At 56.4% G+C, this 12,388-nt stretch overlaps 1 protein-coding gene across 1 annotated transcript in view; it reads left to right on the top strand.

Moving 5' to 3' along the window:
• The first annotated feature begins 288 nt into the window (after positions 1–288).
• Positions 289–12,388, top strand: part of RFX1 (regulatory factor X1) — a 29,678-nt gene continuing 17,578 nt past the window's right edge. The window contains exons 1-2 of the mRNA XM_032396067.1: positions 289–329; positions 7,453–7,807. Of these exons, the coding sequence (XP_032251958.1) occupies positions 7,501–7,807 (307 nt within the window). The 5' untranslated portion in view covers positions 289–329; positions 7,453–7,500. The remainder of the gene's footprint in view (positions 330–7,452; positions 7,808–12,388) is intronic.

Here is a 12,388-nt window from a genome sequence, read left to right as displayed (position 1 = left end):
GACCAATAGCTTAGGAGCAGGACCTAGCGCCGTCCAATCACTTCTCTTGGCGCCGCCAATCACCCAGGACTCCGCCCCCGCTCGTGACGTATGTAGGGTGGGTAGCAACAGTTGCCCCGGTGAGGGAAACGGAGGCGCCATAGCCACGGTAGTCGTGGCGACCAAGCAACCCGGCAACGCGAGTCAACAACAACAACCGCCCGGCCGACCCCCACCCCCACCCCCCCCCTGCCCGGCCCGGGGACCCCGGCACGTTCCGTCCCCCTCCCAACATCGCCTCCGAGACCTCTGGAAAGCCCTTCTGCGGACAGAAGTAGGAAGAAGCCGAGGTAACCGGGGCGGCCCCGGGGTGGCGGGCCGGGCCAGGGAGGGCGGCAGGGCCGGGGCTGCGGGTGTCGCTGTAATCATAGTCCGGGGGGGAAGGGGCGGGCGGTCAAAATGGCGGCGGCGGCTGTCGGGGCCGTGGGGGAGGGGGCCGGGGCCCGGCTGGGGCGACACCACCCGCCCCTGGGGTCCGGGGCCCAGCCCCCGCGAGGGGCGGGCGCTAGCAGGCGGGCGGCGAGTGGAGGTCGGCCGGACGGGGCGGGGGGCTTTTATATGTTGGGAGGTACGGAGAGGCGGGCCTGGGGAGGCTGGGCCAATGGGAGCGAGGGAGGGGCGAGGCGGGGCCGAGGTGAGTGGGCGGGGCCAGGTCGTAAGGTGTGGGCGGGGCCGGCGGGCGGCGGGGGGTGCCGGGGAGGAACCGGGTGGGGCAGCTGCCTCCTGGGCCTTGCTGCATCCCAAAGGGATGGGAGGCCACCTGTGCCGCGTCGCTTTCGAAGCCCCCGCTCCCAGTCATTCCCAGTACACACTGTCTGCCACATCTCAGGCCTCAGTTTTCCATCCTGTAAAGTGGGGGAGAATCACTGCTGTCGTCCCTTTTCTGCATTTCAGGGACTCCTAACTCCTTTCAGGAATTTCTCTAGGGCTCATCTTCGAACTTTCTCTAGGGCTCATCTTTGAACTACCCCATGTGCTGTTTTTGAATGCGGTTTGATAAAACAGTTAACTAATCTTGATTTCAGCACTGCTGTGTGCTCCTAAATCTGCCTTCTTCTCTCTGAGAGAAGGCAAAGGGAGACAAAGTTTCATGGAGAAGCTGTGGGCTAGGAGTATGGCTTTAGCCGGGAGGATTTGGTGTGCAGAAATCAGAGCCCATGGCAGGGAGGGGTGATCTCGGGTGACTGAGACAGAACAGAAACTTGATTGCTTTTCTGTGGGCTGCTCTCTTAGATCTGGTGTTGTCCCTGGGCAGAGGACTTGTTTCTGGAGCTGGGATGATTTCTAACCATTCTACCCATCACAGTCTCCCTTTCTGGGAACAAGAAGCAAATGGCGCCCGAGGAAGTTTCTTAGATTTCTTAAGCTGCTTCTCTTGGCCAGACACATGTTTTTGTGTCAGTCAAGTTGGTGTCAACTGGGTCACATGTCACTGAGGAGGTACCAGCCTCCAGAGCCACGTGGGCAGGAGCGGGACATCAAGATCAGAGGGAAAGGGAAGTGTTCCATGTTTGTTACAGGAGAATCTGAGCGTCTGCTTTGCGGGGCAACAAGATCTGCCAGCTTGGGAAAGAATTTATTTTTTTCAAACAGCCAGCTGGGCCAAGTCCACTTTGTTTATTCTCTGTCTTGCTTTGGAGCTTGGCATCAGCAGAGCAGAGTGGTGGTGTGCAAATTGCAGCCGTTTTCTTTTAAAATCAATAAACTTCAAGGAGAAGGATTGTTTCAGGCTCTCCTAAAGCTTTCAAGAATTTGAGATAAGGTTGGGGGGGTGGGTCTCACTTCTCCAGGGACTTTTTCTAGACCTGGTCCTCTTTGAGAGGTGGCAGGACCCCTTTGAAAGTTAGGGAGGACAGAGATTAGTTTTCAGTACAAATCTGGAAATACCAAGTCTGCCTGAAAGATCATTACCACCTGTTGGAAAGGCAAACTTTGAGCGGAAGGTGATGTTACTGATCATCTAGTCTTGTTAACTGTCTCTCCCCCGCCATAACTTTTATATTTGAAGGGCCCAAGCCCAGAGGGCTCTTTTGACGAGGGTAGAGAGCGCTGGTTTGGTTTGCTTTTGGAAACAATCACCTGTTTTCTAGCTGTGCCTGTGGATGTGTTAGTTTACTACTCTGGACCTCAGTTTCCCCTAAGCTAGGGGCAGTGATCATTGGTAATAATTTTAAGCTCATATTGCTGTGTTATGGATCCTGTAAAAGAATACATGTTGGAAGCATCAGATAACCTAGTAATTGCTCAAACTCTGTTAGCTGCCACTGTTATTCTCATGATTGGCCCTTCCTGCTCAGCCCTCTGAATTACACCGCTTGCATTTATTTTTATCATTTTGAATTGGGCGAGAGCCTAGTGGCTTTAAAGGTTGACTCACTTGCTGGGCTGTGTGGGCTGATGACAGAGATGACAGAGATCCCAGGAAGCTGGATACCAGGACTCCAATTTCTAGTGAGAAAATGCCATTCCCCTTGCTCCTGAATAGCCTTTCTGCCGCTTTAGGAGAGTAGCCAAAAAGAAGAATTCTCCTGGGCCTGGGCCCAGACTCAGCTCCAAAGCTTCCAGGAGGCAGCTGGGTGAGCCAGGGGTGTGGGTGTCGTGGGAATGGTGTCTCTGGAGCTGAAGTCCTTGCCTTTCCCTCCCCATACACATCTCAATAGCTCGGGGATGGGCCAGGCGGACTCCCCCAGGGACGCAGCCTGCAGATAGCAACTGCACAGTGCCTAGTACTCTTCTTGGGCTGGGGAGCCCATTCTGGACCAGGGGGCATCGCCCACCCCTGCTGCCATAAGCCTGCTGCTGGCAGAGGCAGGAAGCAGGAACTTGTTCACAATTGGTAGACTCAAACTGGCCTTTGACGCTCACTAGTAGTGTGCTCCTGGTGTGTGGACACGTATTTGACAGTAAAAGTTGAGCCTGTACTATGTGCCTGTCTAGGGAGCTGGAGGTAAGGTGATGGGCAAGGCAGGCCGTACTGTGTGCCCATTCTCAGAGCTGGAGATGCAGAGATGGGCAAGGCAGGCTGGGTCTCTGCTCTTGGGGAGCTTGCATTTCTGGTCATGGAGGGAAAGGGAACTATGAATAAGAAAATAAACAGGGCCAGGAAGGAAACAAAACAGGAGTATGTGCTTCAGAGTGCTTGGGGTTGGGGGAGGAGAGCACACTTGAGACCCAAGAAGGTGACATATAAGCTGAGATCTGAATGATAAGAAGCAGCCAGCAGTGGAGAATGGGGGTAGAGGTGAGGAGAACATGTCAGTCAGGTGGAAGAGTCTGGTGCAAAGGTCCTGAGGCAGGAGGAGGTCTGGAGCATTCTAGGAGCAAGAGCCAGTTTGACTAGAACATTCAAAGTGAGATAGGAAGGACCTCAAGGCCCCATAACACTTGGGAAGGACTCTGGATTTTATTTCATCTCTGTGATAAGAGCCATGGAGCCTTCTGAATAGAGGGGTGACAAGATAGAATTTGTGCTTTCAAAGGATCTTACTTTTTTTTTTTTTTTAAAGATTTTATTTATTTGAGAGAGAGAGAGAGCAGGAGCACAAGCGGCGCAGGGGGAGGGATAGAGGGAGAAGCAGACTCCCTGCTGAGCAGGGAGCCCAGCATGGGGCTCGATCCCAGGACCCTGGGTTCATGACCCAAACCAAAAGCAGATGCTCAACCGACTGAGCCACCTAGGCACCCTCAAAGGATCTTAAGGACTATCGAGGCAAGAGTGGAGCTAGGAGCCAGTAATGAGGGTGTTGCAGGGGTCCAGGCAAGAGATGAAGACATCTCAGAGTAGAAGGGTCTTGATAAATGTGGAGAGAAGTGTAATACCTCCTTAGGATCTATTTTGAAGGAATCATTGAGAAGTCTTAAAAACTAACTGTATATAGATGATGAAGGAAACCCACATCCTTATATTTATTTTCTCTATTCCCAGCAAGTTCCTCATCAAAGCCATTCTACAGATGAGGAAAGGGAGTTTTCTTTCCATTTTCTTAGGAGGGCCTTTCCAAGACGTAAACCATTTGGTTATAGAATCTGGGATCCAAACCAGAAGTCAGCAAACTATGGCTACCACCTGGTTTTGCATGGCCTGTGAATTTGCATGATTTTTTATGCTTTTAAATGATTGGGGAAGAAATTACAAGAAGAAAATTTTGTGGCCCGAATAAAATGTCAGGACATGTGATACTATATGAAATTCAAATCTCGGTGTCTATAAATAAAGTTTTATTAGCACATAGCCACGCTCGTTTGTTTAAATATTATCTATGGCTGCTGTCACACTGCAGTGGCAGAGTTGAGTAGTTGCAACAGAGGCTGTCTGCTCTCAAAGCCGAAAATGTTGGCTGTGGCCCTTTACAGAAGTTTGCCGGCCCCTGACCTAAAGTAATTGATTCAAACATTCTCCAAAAACAGCTGTTGGCTTTGAAGTTAGGTGCAGCCATTGGTGCTTTTCTTGGCAGTTTCATTGCCAAGGAACAGATTTGCTGAGCGATTCCCTTGTTTCATGTGCCCTGCTCTGTAAAGGAAGGGATCTCATGCTGTTTATATTTGTGACTTATTTCTCTCTAGAGAGCACCCTGCAGAGCTCTGCTTGTCCTAGTCATCCACAAATGGAAAGAAAAGGGCTCCCTGGTCGACGAATAATTGTGGGACACTTGGTATCCTGTATTGCCCTTCCTAGAGATTGACAATGACGGTGCTGAGAAGGCCTCCAATAGAGAAGTGGGTTTAACTGTTTCATTAATCTTCCCGTCACCTTTTCAAGCTTGGCCTTTCAGCCTTCGCTGTCACCTCCTTCCCCTGCCCCTGAGTGGAAGGAATGGGGCCTGTGGGCTTTGCACCTCAAGGAGGAGAAAGCACCCTGCAAGTGTGGAGCTTTTAAAGCCCTTTCCTGGGGCACCTGCGTGGCTCAGTTGTTAAGTGCCTGCCTTTGGCTCGGGTCATGATCCCAGGGTCCTGGGATCGAGCCCCGTGTCGGGCTCTCTGCTCTGTGGGAAGCCTGCTTCTCCCTCTCCCCCTGCCTGTGTTCCCTCTCTCACTGTGTCTCTCTCTGTCAAATAAATAAATAAAATCTTAAAAAAAAAAAGCCCTTTCCTTGCGGGAGGTACCATAGGAGCAAGCTCTGCTAGGGCCCAGAAAGCCCAGGCCAGGGTTTCTCAGAGAGTTCTCCCAGGGCCAACGGGCTCAGAATCATCCCGAAGGAGAGTTAGCTCAAACAGCAGACTCTGGGGCCATCCCAGACTCCCTGGGCAGTGGTGCCCAGGAACCTGCATTTAACTAGCTCCCCAGATGATGCTGATGAACACCAGGGTTGGATTCCCCCTGGGCACCTCCTTCTAAGAGCCTGAGGAATGTGTGTGTCTCTCCTGCCCCCACCCTTCTCCATCTCCACCTGGCACCGGTATTTGTTCAGTGACAAGATAATAGAGGCTTCCACATCCCAGTGCTTACTGGGTGCTGGGCTTGTCTTGTCAGATCCTTACGGCAGCCCTATGAATTGGTGTCCTCATCATCCCCAGTACAGGTGGGGAAACTGAGGCCCAGAGGAAGGTCAGTAATGTGTCTGCGAATGAAGAGACAGGTCAGGGTTTATGTTGAGGTGGGTCTGACACCAGGCAGATGGACAGTAGTCAGCTGCGGTGACCCCAGCGCCTACACTGGGCCAGAGTTTGGACCCAGTGGTGTGAGGAGCCCCCAGGAGGCAGCCCCTCTGATGCTGGCAGGAGGGAGTTTGGGAGGGCACGGGCTGGGGGAAAGCGACTTTTTCTTGTGTGTGGCAGGTGTTTAATCTCTGTGGGTAGGGCTCAGGTCTCCTGGTCTGAAAAACAGGGAAGATGCTACCTACTGAGTATGAGAAATAAACAAGCCCCGTGCCTGGCTCCCTGAGTAGGGCTCGGGGCTAAGAGCATACATCTGGAGGTCAGAGAAACCTGGGTTCAAATCCTCTTCTTACCAGTTGCTGGGCACCCTTCACGTGGTTTTGCTCATCTGTAAGATGGCCATGGTGGTTCCTCCCTCATGGGGCTGCTGTGCAGAGGTGAGCACAGCAGAGGCTCCTGGGGCTTCTGGTCAACCAGCAGCAGTTGCTTCTCCCACCCCCCTTCCCCTTGCAAATCCCACTCTCGGTCACCAGTGGCTGGAGGGCCGCCTGCTGGCGTGACGGCACACAGGTGCCCCAGGGTTAGTGCAGAAGAGCCTCTGGTTCAGTGGCCTGGAGTGCCCGCGAGTGTCCCAGGCGACCGACCGCAGGCAGGTCCAACTCAAATACTTCCCTGGGCCAGGCAGGGGCCATGGAGGTATGGGGGCTGGAGCTCCGCCTCTTCACCACTCTAGTGTTTCTTCCGTCGTCCTCAGACCCTTGGGAGTTGGGGATGGCACCCATTAGTGTGGGCAGCGGGGAAACCATTTGCTCATCTTCTGATGAGGCGGGGCCGGGTGAGAGGGAGGGTGGCGCTTAGCACAGGGAGGGGGGTCGTGAGCTAGAAGGGACAGAGCTCAGCAAGAGGGACGGGGTGCCTAGCCCAGTACCTGGGAGAGGGAACACGACCCTTGAGCAGCCAGAAAAGCTGCCTCTGCCTGGTTGGGCCGGCCCCATTCTGTGGCCAGGGCCCGCTCTCAGCCCAGGGCCCCTGGACTCAGACGGGCACTCTTCCTGTGATGAGCCCCCATCTGGTGTCATAACCCAGTATGGTCCGTTCAGGCCTGAAAGCCCCTGAGGCCACAGGCTGCTCTAAGGGCTTTTTGGACTCAAACACCTTCCCCTTTCTGGCACCCCACTGGGAATGATCCTCAGCCAAGAATCCCAGCCCAGATAGCAGGCATGTAAGGAACTGGGACAGGCTGGCCTGGAGACCGCTTTCCCCAGACTTTACCTTCCAGCAGTTAGCCAACTACTCAAGTGCTCAGAATGCCCAGGATTCAGCCTCAGCCTGCTGTGTGGCCTGGGGCAAGCTCCTCAACCTCTCTGAGCCTCAGCTCCTCATCTGGCAGAGCAAACTCAAACCCAGACACGGTTGTTGCAAAGTTTAAAATGGAATAATGTAGAGAAAGCACTCAGCACAGTGCCCGGTCTGCAGGAGCCCTCAGGAGAGATGCACCATTTGACCCCACCCTCCCCGGCCCCCCCTTTGACGCAGGGGTCCCCCAGGCACCAGGGGCTGGGAAGGAAGAAGGCAGAAGTCCTGAACAGGGGTGAATGGAAGAGGTGTAGACCAGCCTCAGTCCATAACCAGTTCCCCTGCAGTGATGGGTTCGTTGTATCTGGCCACCAGCCTCCGGATTTAATTAAGTTAGTGAGGAACCTAAACGTGTCTCTAGGGAGCCAGGAACTGTCCCTGGTTTCCTCTGCTTGTGGATTAATTCTTGTTTTTCCTTCTTTTGTTTTTTTTCTGTTTCCCTCCTCCTCTTCTTCTTCCCAAGGAAGAAAAAAAAAAAGCCTTATTTATTATCATTTTCCCCACTGTTGGCATGGCAACACCAGCGTACGTTACTGAGCTCCAGGCAGCCCCGCAACCATCCCAGCCAGCACAGACCCCGCCCCAGCCCCCGCCGCCGCCCCCAGCGGCGCCCCAGCCCCCCCAGCCGCCTGCCACCGCTGCTACCCCCCAGCCCCAATATGTCACTGAGTTGCAGAGCCCCCAGCCCCAGGCACAGCCCCCAGGCAGCCAGAAGCAGTACGTGACGGAGCTCCCGGCCACCCCCACGCCCCCGCAGCCGGCCGGTGCACCCACCCCGTCCCCGGCGTCCCAGCAGTACATCGTGGTCACTGTCTCCGGTAAGTGGACATGCGCTCGCAGCCAGGGTGCTCCGCGAACAACTCGGAGAGGAGTTTGGGGAGCCCCGCATCCTGGATGTGTGCGGGGGGCACAGTGACTGAAGCTCTGTCTGTGCCTGTCACCACAGCAGCTTTCAAACTTGCTGGGGTTCCCCGGTGGGACTTGGGGGGTGTTTCTGGGGAAGGAGTCGTCAGGCCAAGCAATGAGGCTTCTGTCCACCTAAACTCCTTCCCACCAGGGCAGCTCATAGGGCTGTTTCTGTCTCTGTTCCCAAGTCAACTGCCATTTGAGGAAAGGACTGGGTGGTGGACTTAAAGTTCGCAAACATCTCTTGGAGATGGAGGGTGAGCACCTGGCTGCTGCACTCCTGGCCTGGCCTCGTTTCTCACCGGTTCAGCCTGTTTCCTCATCCACAGAGGCCTGGTAACAGCTTCGTGAGCTCAGGGGATACATGCGAGGTGTTCACGGAGGCATTTCAGGGAGGTCAGCTGGGAGGCCTCCCCGGAGGTGTAACCTTTTTGGTTCTGGCAGGACCCAGGGGCTGAGGGAGGCCGTTGGTTGGGCAATTTCGTGATCATGTGGCCAAGGACCTCTGTTTCTCACTGTGGTCTACCCTTATGGCCGTGGAGAAAGTGACCAGGGGGCTCAGGTCGTGGCACCTGTGATTCTTGCCTAGACCATCTTCCCCATGCCCCAGTTCCCTCCAGGATGGAGACGGGCCGAGCAGAAGGAACTGGGAGCAGAGGGTCAGGACAGGTAGTCATTCCCCTGAGAAGGCGGAGCTCAGACCAGGACTGGGCATCATTTGTGGTTTCCAGTGTGCTCAGTGGAGGAGGGAGGATGTGGTGAACCCCTCCCTCCCCCTGCCCAATCCTTCCAGAGTGGAAAATAAGGAAGGGATGGGAATCATAAAGGCATCTTGGGAGGCTGTGGAAGGGGCAGGTCAAGACTGGGTTTAGGAAGATAGGACAATATAGAGTGACACGTGGCAACTGACATGGCCCCATGGGACCAGAACAGGTGTAGCCGGGGCCCTGAGCAGCATCCTTTAGGCTCCTGGCAGTGTGGAGGTCCCCAGAGAGGGCTCAGGGTGGTGACGCTTTACCACAGGGACTGGTCTGGAGGGATGTCACGTGAGAGCCACACTGAGAACAGCAGCCATGGACGTAGCCAGGGTCCCCAGGCCACAAATCTCCCGCAGGTTCCCAGCACTGCCCAGTTATCCTGCTAGGTTTTCTCACCAGCATGCCCCCCCCCCACCGCAAGAAACCCACCCCCACCTCCATCGTCTTGTTTCATTCTGCACTCCTTACCCCTGACCTCGCTGCCTACCTCACTGGGGACAGGAACCACCACATATCAAGGAGGATCCCATCTCCCCCGAGCCAGCCTCACAGCTCCCAGGGTTCCAGCCACTGGCGCTGCGAATCCCAGGCCATCCCCTCCAGGGCCTCATCGCTTGGTCCCTCTCTTTACACATCTTTCCCACCAGCCTGCAGAGATGAAACAGTTCCTGATTTAATCAGAAACCCCAGTTCCCGTACCCCTTCAGCTGCTGCCCACATCTTCACTTCCTTTGAAGTCAGAATTCCTTGAAGGATTCACCCTCCCTTCCTTATTAACTGGTGCTCTCTCCTCTGTTGCTTCTGCCTTCCCCCCACCCAGCGCCCCAGTCGGAGTCACCCACAGCCCCCATCTTGTCCGCCTGCTGGTCACTCTTGGTACTCCTCTTCCTCCGGCCCTGGGAAGCGCCTGACACACTGGTCCCCTTCCTCCCAGAACCGCCCCCTGCCCCGGTCTCTACCCACTTCCCTGCCTCCCTTCTCCGCCCCCTTTGCTGCTTCCTCCTCATCTCCCTTCATGGTGGCCTAGTCCACTGTCTCAGCTTTCCCTGCCCCCTTGGTGCTAACAACATGCCCGCGTTGTGGCCTGTGCCCTGGGCTATCGCCCTGAACCCCGGCCGCCTGTGACCCATCTGCTCAGGATTGAATGGGCCTCTCAAGCCAGCACGGCCAGATGGAACCCTGGATTTTCCCCTCATCCGGTCCACCCTCTTTTGAGACTTCTTCATCCTAATAAATACCACCCCCGGTCCTGGGTCAGCATGGATTCCTGTCCTACCCATTCTTGAGCAAGGCCTCTTGGCTCCATCTCCTAAATGCTGCCAGAACCCACCGCCTCTCCCACCTCCACGGCCCCTACCCTGGTCCAGCCTCTGCCCTTGCCGGTCACAGTCCACCCCCAGAGCGACCAAGAGGGAGCCCATCACAACCCAGTTCAACCCAGAAGATTCTGAGGCAGGTGGCCCTGGGGACACTCTCTGAGAAGCCCTAACCTTGGCTTTCTCATCTGAGGAGAGCTGGCCCCCTGTGGCCCCTCCCACAAGGGAAGGGCTTTAAAAACTCCATACTTCCTGTATCCCCCCCTGCTGACAATTTCCTGGCCTCCCAACTCTGGTCTGGGAGGCCCGCCAGCCTGCCAGCCCCCCCGCCCCCCCGCCCCCTCCCACACCTGCTCCAGCCCTACTGGGCTTCCCGCAGCTCCAAAACCCACAAGGCTCAGTCTGGCCCACAGGTCTTTGCACTCACAGTGCCCTCTGCCTGAAGCACTCCCGTCCCAGACCTCCTGGTGGCTCGTCCCTTGTGTTCTGGTGTCGGTTCAGTGCCACCTCCCTGACGCCCACACCTCCCCACCTCCACTGCTCACTCCCTGCGTCCTCACTTTGCTTTGTTTTTCTTCTTAACACTCATTATCACCTGAAGTGATGACGAGCGCAGTGATGTCCATCCCCTTGTCCCTGAGGGCAGGGCTCTGTACACTGAGTCTCTGTGGCATGAACACCCACGCGAAGGCTGGCCTGACCCATCACAGCCCTCCCAGTCTGTCGGCCTTGGGCAGCTAGGAGCAGGTGGGAGGCCTTGCCTGCACTGGCTAGAGGACTTTGGCCAGCCTACAGGGCATCCGATTGGCCCTCGACCTCCCGGGTGCTGGCTTTGGCTGCTTTGTGGGGGGCCGGGGTCCTCAGGGCAAGGGTCTGGAAAAGGCACATGGCTCCAGGCCCCAGAGCACCCCAACTCCTGGCACATTCCTCGCTCCCCCTCAGCCTCTCCAGCTCTTCCTGGTGCATGCCCAGGCAGTCCCTGGTGCTTACAGGCCAAGGCCTTTGTCCCCCGCCGCCCCCGCCCCGATCCCCCATTGCACTGTGGGGCTGCTCTGTGGGGGTGGGCTGCAGTGAATGGCCTGCTGGTGTGACTCTCGGATTCCTTCTTTGGTCTTGTGGCGCCTTGATGGTCTTTCACAGGGGTCCTGGGGACTTTCTTTTCCCTGCTGCTCCCTGTTCTGGTGGCAGTGAGGCTGTCCCCCAGAGGGTGACTGGGTGATGCTTCCTCGATCTGTTCTGAGGAAGAGGGGGTTGGCTGCACCTGTCACTCTACTTGCTGCCCCGTTGACCCCTCCCCCATCCCCTTGCAGTGATTTCCCAGCGCTTCTCCATGACCCTCTCCTGGGTTAGTGTCCCTTTCCATCTAAGGGTGGCCTTTGGGCCACTTGAGCCCGTCCCAGGCGTGGTGGGGGTAGGGGAGGTACCTGAGACCAGTAAAGGCTGAGGCAAGGCGCCTGGGGCTCCTCCAGAGCAGAGCAATCTGAGCTGACCAGGGACCCAGGGAGACGCAGGGAGGAGACGGGCGGGGGATGGGGGGGGGGGGGGGGGGGCTGGACCCAACCTGGAGCCCAGGCTAGAAGCCGGCTGAGAACGACACCACAGGCAGCTCGTCCAGCCCGGTCCTTGTGGGCTCTGCCCTGAGGTGTCTGTGGAGGTGATGGGAAGGCAGCTCAAGTTTCCCTGCTCAAGAACAGCCCTCTAGATCGGAAGTCCCTGTCCTCACAGTCTGCCAGCCTCTCGCCCGACACTTGAGGTGGAAGGAGGGCACTGTGGGTCCTGGCAGCCGCCCCCAGGAAGGTGAAACCAAGCCTGCCCGCAGCCGACAGGGCTGGGCTCAAGGAGCGTCTGCGGCCAGCCTTCCTTCCCTGCTTCTGTCACACTTGGAGTCTTTGCGAGTCCAGCAAGGCTTGTGTCCGTGAGAGAGATGGGGGGGGGGGGTGTTTGTCAGCATCTCCAAGCACAGATGGGGAAACCAAGGTCAGGACAGACAAGGGACCCAGGACCCACAGGCCCCCCTCAGGAGCCCCGGACTGAAGTCACCTCCAGGAACAAAGGATCAGGAGGGAGGGAGCCAGACTGCCCCGCCCATCGTCCGTGAGGAGTAGGGTCCCAGCTCGTAATCAGGCCTCTCGGGCTTCTCTCAGTCTTCCCCCTCATAGCTCACGGCATTGGAGATGTGAGCGGGTCTCAGTGGGGAAGTGCAGGGCCCAGGGAGGAAGAGATGCTCATCAGATTGAGGGACAGGAAATCAGCTGCCACTTCCTGACTACAGACTTGAGACTGGGGCCCTCCCTGGTCTCATGCACATGCCCAGCATGGAGAAGGCAGACAGACAGATGCAGAGGCTCGCAGACTTCATACCCCAACCCCCAACACACACACACACACACACACACACACACACACACACACACACACA

The sequence above is a fragment of the Phoca vitulina genome, unplaced genomic scaffold, assembly GCF_004348235.1.
Source record: "Phoca vitulina isolate PV1807 unplaced genomic scaffold, GSC_HSeal_1.0 scaffold89, whole genome shotgun sequence".
Taxonomy (NCBI): Eukaryota; Metazoa; Chordata; class Mammalia; order Carnivora; family Phocidae; genus Phoca; species Phoca vitulina.
This window is presented reverse-complemented; position numbering and strand designations above follow the sequence as displayed.